Source organism: Platalea leucorodia (assembly GCF_965183815.1).
Source record: "Platalea leucorodia genome assembly, chromosome: 22".
NCBI classification, from domain to species: Eukaryota; Metazoa; Chordata; class Aves; order Pelecaniformes; family Threskiornithidae; genus Platalea; species Platalea leucorodia.
Genome location: NC_138844.1, coordinates 5493106 through 5511426, shown reverse-complemented (window position 1 = coordinate 5511426; position 18321 = coordinate 5493106). Strand labels below are relative to the sequence as shown.

At 56.0% G+C, this 18321-nt stretch overlaps 1 protein-coding gene across 2 annotated transcripts in view; it reads right to left on the bottom strand.

Annotated features, from left to right (window-relative positions):
- The window catches only part of MLLT6 (MLLT6, PHD finger containing), a 47460-nt gene that overhangs the window by 4242 nt on the left and 24897 nt on the right, over positions 1-18321 (bottom strand). For both annotated transcript variants that reach the window (XM_082331766.1, XM_082331767.1), the window contains exons 9-19: positions 12178-12352; positions 10777-11367; positions 9162-9343; positions 8286-8403; positions 4371-4437; positions 3851-3993; positions 3382-3570; positions 3093-3181; positions 2321-2676; positions 2076-2184; positions 191-568 (exon numbers count right to left, since the gene is read on the bottom strand). In XM_082331766.1, coding sequence (XP_082187892.1) covers positions 191-568; positions 2076-2184; positions 2321-2676; positions 3093-3181; positions 3382-3570; positions 3851-3993; positions 4371-4437; positions 8286-8403; positions 9162-9343; positions 10777-11367; positions 12178-12352 — 2397 coding nt within the window. The remainder of the gene's footprint in view (positions 1-190; positions 569-2075; positions 2185-2320; positions 2677-3092; positions 3182-3381; positions 3571-3850; positions 3994-4370; positions 4438-8285; positions 8404-9161; positions 9344-10776; positions 11368-12177; positions 12353-18321) is intronic.

Sequence of the window (18321 nt, the reverse complement as noted above, 5' to 3'; positions counted from 1 at the left end):
GGTAGGATCAGGACGTGACACTGGCTAGTCAGGGGTGCAGCAAAGCCAGCGGAGCATTCTGGCTCTGTCGCCTAAGCAGTGCCCTTGCTCCCCCAAGTTAACTGTAGCGCAGTCTGTCTCTCCCCGGGTCTGTACAGCACCTAGCACCACGAGCTCAGTGGGGTTAGGGTAGTGCTAGCAGCATACGCACCGTTCCTTTCGGGGTGTTGCCATCAGCCTGCAGGTTGAGAAACGGGTTAGTCTGTGCTGTAAGGACGGGTGGGATGCCTGTCCCCGAAGCCAGGAGGCTGTTCCCAGGAGTGCTGAGCGGTGGGGTGGCCTGGGGGGCCAGGAGGGCATTGCTAGGGTTGAGCTGCTGGGGGGAGAGGGAGGCCAGGAGGGAGCTGCTGCTGGGGGGCGGCTGAGGGGCCGAGGTCATCAGGGCGCTGGTGCTGGAGTGCAGGGGGGCGGAGGTGGCTGCCAGGAGGCTGGTCATGGACAGCTGGGACGAGCTGGTCATCTGCAGCCGCTGCAGCTCCCTCTTCTGCTGGATTTGCTGCATCATCTGGAACACCAGGGCCTGCTGCTCCTGCGGGGAAGGGCGAGGAAGAGAAGTCAAAGGAGGGACAAAGGGCTCGGGAAGAGCTGACGCCTAATCCAAAGGAGCCCCATCGGCACGCTCCATCCCAGGCAATGCTACTGGGGACAGGGAGAAAGTCCTCCTGATCACATCTCTACAGGTCGAGAGGGGAACGGTCTGCCCTGTGTTCATTAACAGCCTGCGCTTACGACCTTTCCAACCCCGTTGTTTCCTGAAGCGTAGGATTAGCTAACCCTCCCTAAGACACCCGCAGGCACACAAAGCTACTCGGCTCTTTCCAGTCAACCCACCCATGGATTTTAAGCCTGTGGCAGTCACTCTCCTGCATTTCTAGACTGGCTGCTAATCTCCTTCCCCAGCCCGTCCCGCTTCACAGCTCAGCCCTGACCCCGCGGTGGGTGTAGGTGAGCCGGACCCAGGGGGGATGAGGGCCACGGCTCACCTGCACCCGGAGGGACGCCCTCGAATCCAACCAAACTGCGGAAATCACTATAGCAACCATCGACCAATGCGGCAGGCTGAGAGCTGACATTGTTCCCCTACCCACAGGGATGCAGCTGATGACACGGTGACATCAGCTGCTGTAAAGAGAAGCCCTTTGAAATTTGCTTTTCCCGGGTTATAAATAGCCTGACCCAGAAAGCTATCCAAAGCAACCGGGCCAAGTTCATGGGAGATATAAATGAGCGCAGCTTCATTGACAGGAACTGTTAGCACGCCCGTGCAACTCCACCGCAGGGGAGGGACACCGCAGAGGTTTCTGCAGGGCAAGGGAACGCGGTTCTTACACACTCAGGAGCTTGTTTACCATCTATCTGTGCAGCCATTCCCACAACAGCCGGGGACGGGGCTGCTGTTTCACCCAAGAGGATGCAGGCAGAGAGCCAAGATCCTCAGAACAGCTGCCTGATCCTGTTTCCGACCCCGAAGTCCTCAGCCACCTACACAGTCCCCCTGGCATCTCCAGTTCTCCATGTCAGTGTGCCCAGACACGGCTCACCCACCTCAGGACTAAGCGATTTGGTGCTTATCTCTTTCTAAACTCAAGTAGTGTCCTCAAGCGAGTTCCTCTTCTCCTGTGGGCCTCAGCACATCTGCAAGCCCAGAGAGCAGCGTGCTCGTGGCAGCAGGAGCAGACACAATTTGCATTCAAAGATGGCTGGGGGAGGTAACAGCACTCCTCATTTTACGGTGGCTTAGCGCTACCATGTTCTCACACCCTCAGGATGTGGGAAACCCAGATTAAATTTTTTCCTTTGTATGAAAAAGTTCAAATCCCCATCTCCCTCCCTCAGGAGGTGCCGCACCTTCCTGCCTAAAGCTTTTCTCCTCGCTCCGCCCTCAGCAGCCTGGAGCCAAGGAAAAGGCACATGACTCTTGCAGCCCTGTGGGCAGGGGATTCACGTGAAGGAGGGAGCCCTAAGTTTTTCCCTCTGCTCCGAGGTTTTCCCATTAAAGAGCTCCTCAGCTAAAAGGTGCCAGCAGGCACGCTTACCGGATTAAGCGGCTGGGAAGTCAGGAGCTGCTGAAGCTGCTGGAGCTGTTGTTCGTGTTGGTGCAAGACGTGCCGCTGCTGCTCTGTCAGGGGACTCAGGCTGGGCATGCTGCAAGGGGAGCAGGGCAGGGAATGTCAGCGCAGCCCGTCTTGGTCCTGCATACGTAGGGCCTCCCTCCCTCCCTCCCGGTGCTAAGCTTCTGCTGGAGAGGGCAGGGCTGTCCCCGCGAGCTCCCCATCCTCACCTGCTCAGGCTGGTGGAGAGCTGCAAGGTCGGAGGCCCGCTCGCCTGCGTCAGCGCGCTCGGAGGCTGGGCGGCCTGAGCTCCATTCAGATTCCCCAGGATCCCGTTGATGGGCATCTGCTGGCCTCCTGCCAGGGTCCCCATCAGGCCGTCCACCATGGGCACCGTGGAGAGGCTGTGGCTGGCCGTGGTGCCTCCCCCCAGCCCGCTGCCTGCCACCCTGGCCAGGCCATTCACCTGCTGCACCCCGGGCAGGGGTAGCGAGGCAGGACTCTGCTGCAGCATGGGCAGGGGCGGAGGAGTGCTGTGGAAGGACAGGGAAGAGCTGCTCCTGCTGGGGCAACCTGAATGAGGGTCCTGGGGGAGAAACGGACATAAGAGCATCGGACTGGGGCAGCTTGTGAAAGGTCAGCTCAGCTCCAAGGGTGCTTTGGGCAGGAGCCGGAGGTGGGAAGGGGGCTGTGAGTGTGAGTGCAGGTGTGTGCTCAGAGGGGTCCCAGAACTCAGACATGCTTTGCTGGATCTCTAGAAGTGCGGCCAGAATAACCTAGAAGCATTCTCACCTCACGCTCCCAGCCTCAGCTACCCTACTCCGACCCTCAGCACTGAGATGAACTGAAGAACGGGCACTCCAGAGAAAGAAACCTGATTTCTGGGCCTGGACTAGAAGGCTTTGTGAGCTGGATATCAAGTCAGAGTACCGGGACCGCACTGCTCTGTTCCCTCCCCAAGTCCCCTCCCCAGCCGGCTGGCGGGTGCGGTGGCCAGCGTACCTCAGAGGAAGTGGAGAGCGAGTTCTCGATCCCAAAGCTGTTCTTGCATGGGGGGCTCTTGCTGATGCTCAAGGAATCGTTGTTGCAGACTGTAGGGAGAAAAGAAGTGAGGATGCAGAGTCAGGGGTGGAGCCTGACGTTGCCACAGCAATAGCAAGGGACGGTGCGTACTGCCAGTGGCTACAGAGAGATAAACGGGTCAGATCTGCCCCACCGTGACCCCCTCCTGCCCACCCCAGGGCACCGCTATGAAGGGGCACAGGGCGATGCATCCCACCGGTCCCCTCACCGTTAGGAGGCAGGATGTACTGGGCCTGGCTGCCTGGGCCGTTGCTGCTGGTCACCACGGGGAAAGGGACGGAGAGCTGGACGTTGAGGAGCTGCAAACGCTCCTTCTTGGCCGTCAGCGTCATGATCTGCTCCTGGAGCCGCTGGTTCTCCTTCTGCAGCGAGTGCAGGGCTTTGAGCATTTCTACAACTGCAGGGAACGGGAAGGGGAAGGGGGACAGGGTCAGGGGAGAGAACGGGGGACGGAGGAAAGAGGAGAAGGGGATCCACAGGAGGTACCGCAATTAGACCACACTGGGGGAGGAGACTGGCCCCAGATCACAGTCCCACTGCCAACTACTCCCCCACGGCACAGACTAGCGCTTTGTCCCCCACCCGGCTCCTTTGCCTGTGGGCAAAATCCCAGCTGGCTCCCACACAAACACGCACAAGGACCTCTCCTCCCACAGCCCGTGTCCTGAGTGACTCACTGTTTACGCCGGCTTCCCCGTTGCCCTGCTTCTCCAGGAGCTGCTCGATGTTTGGGGTAGCCTGGGGAACATTCTCCAGCTGCCCGCTGCTGCTACAGGACACTGTCTGGTCGAAGAGGGTCGGCAGGCTGCTGATGGGGGACCTGGGGAAGGGTCGGGGAGATGGCAGAGATGCTTCCCCAGTCCGCACCCGCGCTCCTCTGCTCCCTTTTCCCCGCATCTCCTCTGCCTCACGCTGGGAGCGGCTGCATCCCTCCCAGCCTCAGTCTCCCCTGCTCCACTTCAGGAGAGCCCTCCGCTCCCGTGAGCCCCGGCTCGTACTGGAAACGCAAACCTGCCTCCTCCCCTCCCATCCCACCCCACTCCCACCCCAAGGAGGAGGGAAGGAGCTGCCTCTACTTCCCTCAGTCCCTTTCCCTTTCCTTGCTGTGTCATCCCACGGCTTCCCGGGGTACGGCCGTGCGGCTGCGGAGGCACCCCCGAGCCCGGCGGCAGGGGAGGACTCCTGAAGGACACTCACATGGAAGAGAGACTCTCCTGGGGCGACGTCCCTCGGCAGCCAAAACTGCAGTCTTCCAGGTCAGGCTCTGGGCGGGAGAGGGAGGGAGAGGCACAGTGTTCACAGAGCATCCAGCCCTCGCAGGTGCCCGGGTTTCTCACCCGAGGGCGGCGAGCGCCGGTCCCCGCTAGATGGGAGCACCGAGCAGCGCCGGGCCCCGGCCTTGCGTAACGGCCCCGCCCGCCCGCGCCTCCCGCCGCCCGCGGGGGGGCTGCGGGGCCGGGGCCTGCGGGGCCCGGTCGGTGCGGGGCCGGGGGCTGCGGGGCCCGGGGGGCTGCGGGGCCGGGGGGCTGCGGGGCCGGGGGGCTGCGGGGCCGGGGGGCTGCGTGTCACCCGCTGTCACCCCGGGAAGGTGCCCGACGCGACCCCCTTCCCCACGGCAGCGGCCGGGCGGTGCCGGCGCCGCAGCCCGGAGCCGCGGGGAGCTGAGCAGCGCCGGAGCCGGCCCCTGCCCCAGCCCCGCTCCCTCCCCGGCCGCCGAAAGCGGCAGGGATGGGCAGAAAGCGGCTTTTCCTTTAGCTGTAAAGCTGCTGCGGGGGGAGACGCTTTGCTCAGCCTGCGAGGATGAATCAATCCCGTGCAAAGCCCCACTCAGCTCTAAGTGCCACTGCAGCCCTCTGCCGCCAGGATCCCTTCCCCAAACCCAGCTGGGGTCCTCCAAAGTTTCCAGATGCTCAGCTCCTTTCTAAAGAGCTTACAAAAGTGCTTCAGTGTCCAGAAGCCACCCCCAGACCCATCCCTCTGTCCCAGGGAGCTGGGACACGGCAGTGCTGGGGACGGAGCCGCTGTGCATGTGCACATGTGCAGGGTATCTCCCATCCAAAGAGTAATCAAGAAGTGAAGTATATTTATCTGCCATTTGCTTTCCATCCCCAGAGCCTGCCAGCCCGTAACACACGCTCCCCTCGCTCTGGGACGTGTCAGATGTTGTGAGTACAGCCTGCACCAGCTGGCTGCCTTGCCCCTCCTCTTCTTCACACAATAAGAGACATTTCTTATGTGCAAGAATCCAGGAAGTCTCCTGCAGGGAACACTGTGATTTACAGTGTAATGCCCTGAGCGGGGCATTAGTTATTGGCAGTATTTTCTACTGCTGAGAACAAGCAAACGCAGCTGTTGTTCAGCAGCTCTTACAGACAGGTACGAGTGGGATCCTGACTCCTCCATCCCCACGGGAATGTCTTCCTGCCCATCAATAACAGCTGGTCCAGCCTTCCAGGGAGCAGCCACTGCTTTCTGGAGGTGACCAGCAGTTGCCAGTCAACAGCAGTCTCCCAGCATAAGACATCACATGGAGACAACTCTTGATTTTGGGGACACCGCCAGGCATGAAATCTTCCCAAGTTCTCCAACCCAGGACCAGCTACCAGACGGCTGGGAACAGTCAGAGCACAGCAGTGCTCCTCAGTATTGTTTCCATCCAAGGACCACCTAAACCCTTTGAAAAATATCCACAGCCCACTGTGTGCAGCTTTGCCGCAACCGTTTTAACTTGCAACCGAATAAACATTCAGCTAAGCTCTGCCTGCCTGCTTGTTACCGTCACGTTGTTTGCTTGCAGCCCAGGGAGGCTGCGTGTGTACATACACACACATACACACAGCATCACACGCAATTCTGGTTTTCTGAAACAGTAGCGGGCTCCATATTCAATTATCTCCTGGCCAACACTACCCTCTTGTCTACGGAACGAGGAGACGACTGAGTTATCACACCGAGACAGCACTTTCCAAGGCAGCAAGTACGAAAAAGAGGCTTGAAGACAACTAGAGAAGATAAATACATTTGGCCTGTCATCATAATGAGGCAGGATCCAGGACAAGCCGTGGGAGGAAGAACTAGACAGTAGCTAAGGGAGTGGGAAGATAAGGATCAGACTTTTTGTACTGCCAAAGGCACCCTGGCATCAACCTGCATCAATGACAACAGTTTCTCAGTTCCCCCCATCTGTAAGACAGGGTAACACCATTTCCCTTCATCACATTAAAATTGTGAAGAGCTCAAATATTACTGCAATGAAAGCTACATCTCCGTGGGACCTGTCTACACACACGCTCTCAGGAAAGGTAATCTGAATTAAAGACAAGGCAGGATTACTTAAAACTTCACAACTACCCTGTTAACGACTTGGGATTAAAGCAGGCACCACACTTTTAAGTGAAAATGGCCCCACTCAGGAGGCTTAATGCATGTTAATTAATCCCCCTGGAAAAAAAAAGTGAATTTGGCTTAACAGCCTCTGGGTCACTAGCTCCAGCAGGAGGAGATAGCGATGGACAAACCTCAAAGGTGACAAAACCCAGGAGCTGTTCCGAAGGCTGCCTGGAACTGGAAGAAACACATCCCGAAGCCTGTAAGATCCCGGTCAAACAAAAAGAGCAATCTTGGAAATGGAAACTAAGGATCGGGTTTTTTTGAGCACTTGTATGTTGGATTTTGCCTCCATGATTCATTCATTAGTAGCCGCAGGGCTGGAACAGAACCCAGGCTGCCGAGCCTCCGAGTTGTGCCTGAACCACGGGGCTATTCCTGACTGTTGACTCGCTTCCTTCTCCTGTCAGCACCTTGCCAAAATAACAGCGAAGGGGAAGTGGCAGTGGGTCACCTCTCTCTTGTCGATCGCCGCGAGGGAAGAATAACTCTCTGAATCATCCCGTTCTTTCCTTAATTCCAGGTGACTGAATCACGCCTGACTCACGGCTCCCGTGCAATGGCCCCGACTCCCACTGGAGTCGGCCGCGCAGTTACCGTCCCGTCGCGCTCAAGCAGATGCAAGCTGCCGGCGGGGGCATACGGACAAAATGCTGCCAGTGACACACGGACAGACAGACAGGCACCTTCCACGGGCTTGCGAAGGTCATAAGTAAGCATACGTGTTCATTCATGCTTTACATGCAGGCATGCACACTTGTTAAGGCAAATAAGGGCAGAGTGGTGTCAGATTATCCGGAGAACTCAGAGCCACCTCTAACCAGGACCGCGCGCTTTAAAGCGCTTGCCACTCAGCGTGACACTGGGCAGAGTTTTACCTCCCAGGAGTTCAGCATCCAGCATGCCGAGCTGCCAACATTTCTGGGCTAGGGGAGCATGAGACAGTTGCACCACTAACTGCAACATCTGAAAATCAGGAGGGTGCTTTTGTTTAACTACTGGTGCAAAACAAAAATCAGGCCCACTCTGTTTGGGGAAAAAAGCAATCTTATGATGCTTCAAGTTTCCTGCTTATTAACCAGGCAATTTTCCAAGAAAAATGAATTTGCCTTGGTGGGAAAAAATGAGCAGTTGTAAGTAATTCAGTGTTGGCACGTTCATGTTTGGAAGTTGAAAACAGTGGATTTTGTTGCATTCATGACAAAGCCAAAGGGGAAGGGCAGAAAGTAATTCAAAACAGAAATGGAAGATGAAAATTAAAGAGTGAGAGATCTCTCTCATTAAAAAAAAAACAAACCCAAACCGAAAAAACAGAAAACAAACCTCCAACAAAAACTTTTAACTTATTTTGAGCAAGCAAAAGCTGACAGTAGTTTTCGCTAGGTTTGCACAGCTTTAGCGCGTAAAAAGACAACAAATTCCTGCAGGGAAGGACTTACATTCTTGCACTTTTCTAGCACGTGTCCAGGGACACACAAGATCCAGTGGACACGCCAGCAGATACGCTTTCACAGGACTGCAGGCCAGCGCTTCGCTAAGGCAAACACAAGCACCCCCTGCCCTGGGGAAAAAGCCACTGTCCCTCTCTCCTAGCCCCTGGCTCTCACACGCACGGGACGGGAGCAAGCAGGGAGGGCAGCTGGAGAACTACGGATGCAGTTGTCTCGACTCTTCCAGGGAGACCCCTTTGGAAGTCCAAACTCACATACCTTCTGATTCACGTACCTGCCCGGCTGCTTTCCGACTGATTTAAGAGTGGGTTGATTGATAGCCCGGATGCGAGGGGGCTTCCAAAAATATGCGAGGAAGGGAGACTAAACGTTGAACCTGCCAGTGAGAACACCTACACGGCAAAACAAGGAGGGGGAGAGAGAGAGAAATGACTCCTCAAAAATGCAAGAGGAAAATAACTTCATTATTCCATCTCCTCCTGACTCTTGAACCCAGCTAGCTCATGAGAGAGAGCGTTAAAAATATCTCCTTGGAAGTCTCGCTAGACAGTTGAAATCTTCCCAGCCCCGTCTCAGAGCCAAGAGGTCTGAATGAGCCGTGTTAACACTGAGGCTGTAAAACTAACTCTCTCCTCCCTGTAAAGCACCTCTCCCAGTGAGCTCCCGACAAAGGACAAGGCTCTGTCTCCTGGCACATGCGCAGCCCACCCAGCTGGGACGTGCGAGCCCTCCCACCGCGTTATCTGTGCTGCAGAGCGAAGGTAGGGCTGGCACTGGTGGCAGGATCCAGCCGAGCAGCAGGGGACGAACAGCATGGGACACGGCACACGCCGACAGCCAGGCCTCCGCCACCTGAGCGCTGTCTGTGCTCCCCGTCTACTCAACGGAAAGCAATGCGTCCTTTTAGGTTGCCATTCCTCCCACCCCGAAACAGGCTGCGTGGGCTGTGACGCAAAACTGCCTCCATCTTTCTATTGACTCTAAGGGAAGCTGCAGTTGGCAGCTCTCCTCCAAACTGAAGGAAGAGTAGCTGTTCCCAAGTGGAAAAAGCAACTCCTCTGTGCCCACAGACTGGCCCTGCTCTGCCAGTGACTGCTCTGTCCAACGCTCTCCTGAACAACAGTCGCTCTCCTGGTCCTCGTGTTCTTACCTGCGTGGTGGAGACCGAGGAGGAGGAAGCTGGGATGGTGCTAGCAAAGGGAGACCGGTTGAGCTGTGGGAGAGACGACGTACCCTGGTGTGCCAGCAGGCTGGAAGAGAGGGGTGTACTGCACACAGCTCGGAGCACTCCGCCCCCGTGGGAAATAGGGTCCTTGTTACTGGTGTAGATCCCTGCAAGGGGAGGAGACGTGTTAGAGAGCCGCGCTCCCCTCCGATGGCCTGGAAGCAGCTGGTTTTCTGCAGGGCTTGAGCTCAGAAAGGGAGGGTGGCACCAACGCACAAGACCAAGCGTAACACGCGCTGCAGCATCTCATGGCCTGGCACGCAGTGAGGGTGGTCAAAGCCCACAATCCTTCTATCAAAAGGTATCGCAAACTTTTCCAGCCTTGCCCCTGCCCCCCTCTTGTTTGCTCCTCACACCCCGATACAATCCGATAGAGAAACCGCAGCATGAAGTGACTCACCGAAGGCACAAGTCAGCGGCAGAAGGGGGCAGAGGACTCAGAGAGTCCCGCTCTCTGATGCCCGTGCTAGTCAAGAGACCGCACTCTTGCTGAGCTAACCTGTCCCCTGCTGCGATGCCCGGGGACCACGGTGGGGCACGGACAGATAAATGAGGAAGAAAGGGTGAGGAAAGAGCTGCTGCCGAGAGAGGGGACCCTTCTGACTTCCCCTTGGCTCAGGCGTGCAGCAGAGGCACTGCCCAAAGCCGGGTCCTTCAGAGCCCTGCCAACACCTCTCCGCAAGAGAAGAATGGGAGAACAAGCAGGCAGGAGAGCGGGGTCTGGCAGCCTCCTCCTCTTTGAAACATCCCTTTGCTGTTCCAGGGGGGAGGCAAAAAAAAAAAAAATTGGCCTAAGGTTATGATTATGGAAGTTGCATCAATTCTTGCAGCTCCTCTCCTCTCTCAGGCAGTGCAGGCAAATGGGCCAGGGCTCCCAGGCGCACAGAACAAAATTATACCCCCCCCTTGCAATCTGACCTAAATTGGAGCATCTGCAAACAACCCACAATAGGCTGATGACAAGTTCTGCTGCCAGAACAGTGTCAAACCTCAGCCCTGAGCAGCAGGCCCCTCCTCTGCCTGCTGCCTTAACCCCTTCCTGCCACACGTCCCGGCTGCCCTCATCCCTGCCAGGCCAGGGAAGGGGACTCAGGCTGGGGACAGCTGGATGTGGTAAGACCAGGATGAGAGGTTTTGCTTTTAAAGGAGAGGTTAAACTTAAACCACTTATGAGAGTCCCTCATTTGGGGTCAGATTGTGGTTGTTGCCGTTTGGCCTGTGAATATCCCTGTCTATCGCTTCGGAAATTCAGCTCTGGCTAGCTGAGGTGTTCCAGCACTTGAGCAAAAAGGGTTTGAAATGCCCCCCAGCTCAGCTCTGCAGCCCAGCTCCAGCGACAGAGAAGCTGACCCGGAGGAGATTCTAGGATGAAGGCCAAGATGGGAAGGGGAGACCCAGATGTGGATTTTTATAGCTCCTGGGACCGAATGAAAGGGACTTGACTCTGTGCAGACAGGTCCAGACACCAGCCAAATGTGACGAAGAAGGCAGCAGGGCTGGGAGGAACTGTGCACACCTGGAGCCCTGAGGGGGAACATACCTGAACCCAGCAGCGGGGACTCCATGCTGAGGCTGGGCAGATTCCCCGTGTGGCTGAAGGACCGTGAAGAATTGCCGATGCTGGAGCTAACAAGAGAGCCCCCGGAGAAGGGTGACGAGGAAGTAGACGTGGACCCAGCCAGCTGGGCACCCAAAATCTCTTTGCTTTTGCCCCCTTTTGGCCTGCCAGGCCCATGTTTGTTCTTCTTGCTACCCTTGTGCTTCTTTTCCTTCAGCACCTCTCCCTCCTCCATACTGAGGGACGGCATGCGCTTGTGGCTGCTGCTGCTACCGCTGGCCCCGCTGCTCCCCACCGAAGGGCCGCTGACAGGGTTCGAGGCTTTGTAGTCCACAGGGGAAGCATCACGGCCTCTCTGCTGGCTCACTGCGGAGGTGGAGAAGCGCATGATGGACCCAAAGCCTGAGAAGATCACCTTCTGCTCAAAGATGTCCCCTTTCTGGCCTTCATACAGAGGGGAGCAGTGGGAAGAAGAAGAGGAAGAGACAGGCTTCCGGTACTTCTCGTCGTCCTGCTCAAGCTTGGGGAATGTCACAAAGTCCTGGGAGCACTGCAAGTTGCTGCAGGAGGTACCTGGGGGAAAGCAGAGGGGAAGCAAATAAGGGAAGGCTCGTGGTGGCAGTAACTCAGCCCATAAGGCAACAGGAGCACGGCCACAGCGCAGGTCCTCCGGCACAGGCCAGTTACCGAGCTGAAGGACATCTTTGTCATCCTCCAGCCCTGCTCCCCCCCTGCTGCTTTGATGCTCTCTAGCAAGCACGAGAGGTGCACGCCAGCAGCTTCATCCCATCCAAACGTGCACGTGTCTGCTCCCCCCGGCCCTGCATCACCACTGTCCCTCCAGCCCCGATGAGGGTCCCAGGAGATGAACCATGCCAGCCCTTACGACAACAGCTCAAAAAAGAAGGGAGCGAGGTCAGAGCAGATGGGAGCCCTGCAAAGGCTTTGACTCAAAGCTCAGGGGAGCCTGGCTATCGGGTTTTGGCTCGGGTCTCTCCACTAGTACTCCTTAAAACACTGCTGCAGACAGTACCACCTACGGAGCAGAGGGCAGGTGCTGCCCATATTGCCTGTGCACAGCATCCCTTCCCTCCTCCCCCCACTCAGACATCTGGATCTGTTTTTCCTTGCAGTGCAGCAGGCCTGCACAGGAGGGGAGCTGTAACACTCATCTGCCTCAGTTCTTCCCTCTGTGCATGGAGTTAGTAGCAATAAGATTTTTTCCCTTTCTCTTCAAGGGGTTAAAGAAATAGCCATCAGCGACGTTTCACAGCACTAGCTGGTGAGCGGGTATCTTCACAGATACAGAGATATCAAAGAGGAGCAGAGCAAAACATCACCCCCATTCTCCCCTCCTCTCTTGCTTCTCCCGTCACCCCTTACCTGCAGGCTGGAAGGTCCCGCTGGATGAAGCTGAGCTGAAGCCAACCGAGCTTTTCCCGCTTCCCGTCTTTTTCCCCTTGTGGCTGCTGCCATGGCTCGAGGATTTCTTGCCTTTCACCTCCGACCTGCCGACCTCCGAGGCCTCTTTGCTCCCCTCATGGTGGCTGGTGGAGCCCTGGCAGCAGCAAACGCAGAGGTGACTCACTCAGGCCAGATGTGGCCACAGCAGGGGCTCTTTTTACCAATTTCCCCTTAAGAGAAGTAATTGCCCCCTCTGCCCACAAAGTGATGGTCAGGTCGTGTTACTCAGGAGAGAAAAGCAACATTCCCCTCTACTGCTGCTGGTGGCACCCAGCTTTATACTCCTAGGGATTACGCTCATCCCATCTAACTGCAGGAAATTAAACAGGGCACTGGCAATCAGGGCACAGACATCAGATTCCCCGCATCGTCAGCAGAGGGGAGTATCTCAGAGGGTTATTCAGCCCAAATAAAATCTGAATTTGGCTGTGGTTCAAGCATATATTTCAGCTGCATCTCTCAGGTGTGCTATTCTCAGCAAGGTCATCCCACCTGGGGGAATTGCTCGTCCTTGTGCTGTGATGGGAGTTTCCCTGGGTTCCCTAAAGCACCCCCTGAAGCACCTCCGCTGCCAGCCCAGGGCTTTCCAAATCTGCTGCAGCAAATAATTCACAGTGACGTTGTTAGAGCAGCATCAGAGCCTGCAGCAACAGATGCTATCCAAACCCCCTATAAGCCTGCAGGAGACGTGGAAGCAAGGGGGATGAAGAGCCTGGCCAGATGCTAGGAAATCCAGGAGCTTGGGATGAGAGAGAGAAGTGTGGGAGTTTAGCAGGGGGAGAGTGGAATGAACCAAAAACCAGATCCACCCGGGGCACCCACGCTAGGATATGAAACCTTCACCTTCAAGTCACTTCAAAGCCAAACTAACAGCGTTCAAAGATCGCTTCTTGCAAGATATTACTGCAACCAATCAATATTATAGATATAGTTCTAATGTGATGGCTACAGCCCAAAATATAACACCTGTACGTTAGTGCAAACACCTTTTTTTTCTTACTGAGCAGATACGAGGAAGACACGGAGAAGCACAATACCTTTCTTACATTCCACTATCCCTGACTCCAGATGACCTCTTCTCGGGGAGAGCTAAAGAAAAAAGGGCTTGTAATGCAGACTCATGAATGCCCAGATAAAAATCTTTCCCCATTCCTCCCACATGGTTTAATCACTCTGCACAATGCAACAGCTGGCAGCCTAACACACACCAGATGTGCCGGGAATATGAAAGACAGGAGGAAGGGAGTGGTGGAAATTAGGGGGGAGAGGAGGGGGAATCTGTATTTTCTCATCACAGACTCCTGGATGTAGGAGATTAAGCCTTCCTGATTTATGAGCTCAGAGGGAGCATGAAAATCTTTCCGACTTCCCACATCTGCCTGGGGAGGGAAAGGAGAGCAGCGTCTGGGGGCTGTGGGAAGTCCTGAGACTGCTCACGAAGTCGCAGGAATGCGATGGCTCATGTCTCAGCAGAAATGCAAAGCCCCAAATTTTCCCCCCATAAATTCACCTCTTTGGAGCTCCGCACAAGGTGCACGAGGCCACAGAAGGGCAGGGGGAAACCACATGAGAAGACATGTTCTAAATCCAGAGTGTCAGGAAGGGAGTGCAGGGCAAGTAATGAATTAGTGCAGGGTGGAAGGGGGAAATCTGAGCTGGGAAATAAATCTTAATTGCAAAATTAAAGGAGAAAAAAAAAAAAAAAAGAGGGTAAGAGAGGTTGAGCTGGCTCAGCTGAAGGCGGCGAATGGACAGACACTCACCTGCAGGGCTGATCTGACCTCACAGCACTCCCTGAGAGACTCCCAGAGATTTCAGGGGCAGGATTTTCCCACCTCTCGCCAAATGCTATCCTAGACATTGTTTGCCAAACAGGTCACGGCAGGCAGATCCGTGCGGTACTACCGCAAGCCCTCCTCATCACAAAGGGCCCTTCTCCAGCAGCCCTTCCAGAGAGCCTGAATTTGGGGCGAGGGCCCAAGCGTTGCAGCGAGAGGGAAACTGAAACCACCCTAAATCACTTCCCCTCTCAGTGCCTCTATTTCTTTCCCACTTTGCTCCGGGGAGCCTGCAAGCTCTGTATGGCAGCGGAGCCTTCCAGGAGACACACGTGGACTGCCAAGCACAACACGGCCTTGATCTGAAGGGGAGGGGTCTGCTACCATAATGCCAATATCAATAACAGTAACGAGGGCTGCAGTCCCATCGCCTCCCTAACGAAGGCGATCCTCCAGCTCAGGGCTGCTGCCTAGAGGGAGCAGGACCGGAGAAACCCGCGTGCCTGCTGCTTGCCTTGCGCATAAACAGAGGTCTCAATCTCTGGATCATCGGCTTTTCTCCGGCATGGAAATCCGTGCGCGTGTGTGCGGAACCACCAGTGTTTCACGTGTTGCAAACAGGTGGGGGGGGGAGGGCACGCCGCAGCGGAAAAAAATAGGGAAGCACTGAGGAAGTGAGAGCTCTCTTTCAAAATGAGGCAGCAGCTACATTTTGAAGGTCTATTTAAAGCCACCAAGTGAAAAAATGTCACCAGAACAAACCTGCTGCCCCAGCGGGAGGCGACAGTCTGATGGGGAAACTCCTGCCTCAAGCCAGGAGAAGCCAGACGAAGTCCAAGGGCACCCGAGCAGAGGCATGCACGCACCTCCTCCCCCCGGCGCTCGCTGTCCCCCCAGGGGCTGTACCCGGTCCCTGGCCTCCCTGTGACACTGTGCAGCACCCAAGCTCTTCACTCATTAATTTATCGATGGGAAATCAGAAGAGCATCGCTTTCCCTCCTGATTGGCGGGAGGAGCTCCTAGAGGGAACCACTGACGAAATACAGAAAGGGTGGGGGAGGCTGGCGCCGCGTCGGAAACACAGAGCGGCTTTGCCCTGGATTAAACTACTGGCGAGGGGAAGCAGGGAGGACACGAAGGAGGAACGATGCGGCGAGAGCAGGAGCTCCTCCAGCCCACGCACCGCAGGGCGATGTGCTGAAGCAGCCTCCCGGGCATCGGCTGCCTTTCCGCGCGGGATCGCTAGGCAGAGGCCGGACGAGTCTCCGCCAGGAGCTCTGGGCCAAAGCGCTTGCACAAGCTACGGCACCGCTGGGTCCGAGCCACTCGCAACCTTCACCACGTCCTTCCCTCAACCCCGAGACCAGGCAGCACCGTGCTGCTGTTCTTTGTAGGTGGGGAGAGGAGACGCGGATGGGCTGAAGACCATATTTTTAAGTCCACTGGCAAATTCCTGCTCGTGTCAGGACAAGGGGTGCTAAAGGCTCAGGGATTCTTACTGCAAACATCCGTGCTGAGGCATGCTTTGATTAGCGGGGTAATCGTCAGCCTTCCCCCACAAACCCCTACCCCATCACAGCGACTGTGAATCTGCCTGAGCCAGGCGCAGTGCGGAGGTTCCCAGGATCTGTCAGCTCCAGGCCGGTCCTGGGTAGATGCCGAGAGCTCAAATAACAGTGGGAAACCTGGAAAGTCTCCCTGCCTCCGGTGGCATCTGCAATCCCGCGCTCTTCGCCCTGCTGTGCTCCCTCTCCAGCACCTGACCGGGAGAGGGTGGGTGCGGGGAGGCCTTGGCATCCACGGCTTAGATTACAAAACCCAGAGCAAGCCAGATGTTGCAGCCCAAAACACGTAGCATGTGTGAGTGTGTGTCAACAAGTGATCATGATGTCTGCAGCTGGCAGAAGAAGGCAGCTGGGGTGGTTTGCAATCCTGCAGATTTACTGCAAGTGCAAGAGAGAGCAGCAGGACGGCTCCCCAGGGGCGTTTGCAGGGGGAAGGGAGAGGCAGGCTGCTCGCTAACCCCCATCGCCGGGCACCAGCTACACGGAGAGATCCGGAGCACAGAAACCACCTCCTGAATTCGGCTGGCGGCATGTGACTACAGAGACGGAGCAGCCCTGGCTGCCAGGACTTACTGGTGAGACTCATTGCTCCTCCCCTGGCGAGAAGCCCTCCTCTGCCCCAGGCCCGGTCCATGAACGCCATCTTTCCAACAGGCCGTTCAAAAGCGCTACTAGTTGGCAGCATTTTGGTGTTTTTGGACAGACCACGCGAAACAGCCAGAAACCAGTATAGCCAGAAACTATTACCCAGAGGGGAAGTCTTCTGCCTCCTTCCCACTCCCCCAAAAGTCTGTAGGAGCTCCAAGCAGCCAGCGCGACAACGAATGAGAGCCTATACCCAGCCCAAATTCACTCTCTGCAATCCCCCCCAACCCAGCCAAAGGCCCCAGCCCTGCAGCACCACCGGGGGATGCTCAGCGGGTCGGCCGCTCTGCGCGCTCTCTGGAAGGGACGCTCCTGTGCCCCACGGGCCAGGACTCCTGCCCCTCTGTGAGAGCAATGAAAATCGCATCGCCCTAAGGCACTTTTCAGGGGCAGGAGGAGAGCTCGGAAGAGGTGTTATGAAGAGTCGTTTGCATGCTGTGAATTCACACCCCAGTTTCACTTTCCGGTGTAGATGAGAGCTGAGGCCACCACTGTGTTTCAGTATATTTATCCCCCGAACCAGGTGAGTGAGCAGTGAGAGCTTGTCACTGCACAGACAGGACACAGGAGGCCTGGCAGAGTCCCAGTGTCAGATATTAACGGTATTTAGATTCCTAGAACACACGGGGAAGCACTTGGTGAGATGTTCAAAAATCTGGCAGAAGTCAGAGGTCTAGCACAATTGAAGAGGAAGACTGAAACCACATCAAAGGACCTTCTTCATAACTAAATGGTTCAAGAGGGGAGCACAGGGTGGACGACATATTATGTGAAAATTGGAACTGAAAAATTAAATCTGCGTTGCAAAATTAAAGAAAAATGTGAACGCAGCCAGGCTGCCTGAGGGAACAAGTGGGGTATGCCACTGTTCCTCCAAAGCAACGAAACATAGTGCCACTGCTGTCAGCCTAACCTGAAGTAGCTTGAAAAGTCCTACTGATTTTCTATATAGCCCTGAAAATCCATTATTAAAGGGTTGCTGAAAGTTTCAAAGGACTTTGGTAGCAACATCACACGCTGGGGCACAGATGTCTGTTGCTCCAGGCTCCTTTTAGGCTGAGCAAACTGGGAGCAGACTGGAGCATGGCTTCAAGTACCAGTAACACCCCTCCATGGCCTGGTGGCTGGTGCCACACTGCAGTCTGCCCGCAGTCCCGGTGCCCAAGGAGCAAGCGGTGCCAGGGCCCTTCTGCCGATTTGTCTGACTGATGCTCCTGCTCCAAAACACTGGTGATGCTCAGTGCCCCCAGTCCAAGCCCTGCTCCAGCACAGCCCGCGCGCCGGGACGGGAGCCTGGGACTCACTGTATGTGGTGCCACTTTGGCTACGGTGCGAGCAGCGTGGCGAGCTGGCAGCATGGGTCTGGCGTGGACAGCAAGGGCCGCACCAGCCTCCCACAGCTCCGCACGGCTGCGCTGGGCCAGCGTCCTTCTCCCGGGAGCCTGGACACGACCATCTGCGCTCACTGCTGCAGGTCATTGAGATCTGCTCTCACCCAGCTGCTCCCCACGAAAGACTGGGGGCTGTGCCACCTGCAGGGATTATCCCTGGGGAGTTTATGCTCTGGTTCATTGGGTGACTTGGAGAAGACCACGGAGGAGATAGATAAATTATTTGCCCAAGACCATGCAAGTGGTAAGGAGAGGAAAAGACCCCAGCTCTCTTCAGACTCTAACCATGGCACAGCAGGGATTAGCAACGCTCTTCTGCGTAGTCACACCATGAACATCAACTTTCGGTTTGCTGCATCTACCCTGCCCGCTCCCCAGTACACGCTGCTGGGATGAGCTATGCTAATCTAAGACCCAGAAAGGACAAAGATGGTTTTGGCTTCCAAGAGGAAACCTGTTTGGACATGCTACACTACTGCATCTCAAGGTTTTACATCAGCCTAACCTGTGCAACGTTACGCTGGTGTAACTATCCAGAAAGCCTCAGACAACCACCCCCGAGGGGTTTGCGCGGGGTTGTAGCAGGCTGCCGAGCAGCTCTTACATTTGATTTGGAGTGAGTACCTTTGGTAATGGAGTTTGAACAATACTTTGGGATCTACGCACAGAAAAGCAAGGGAAATA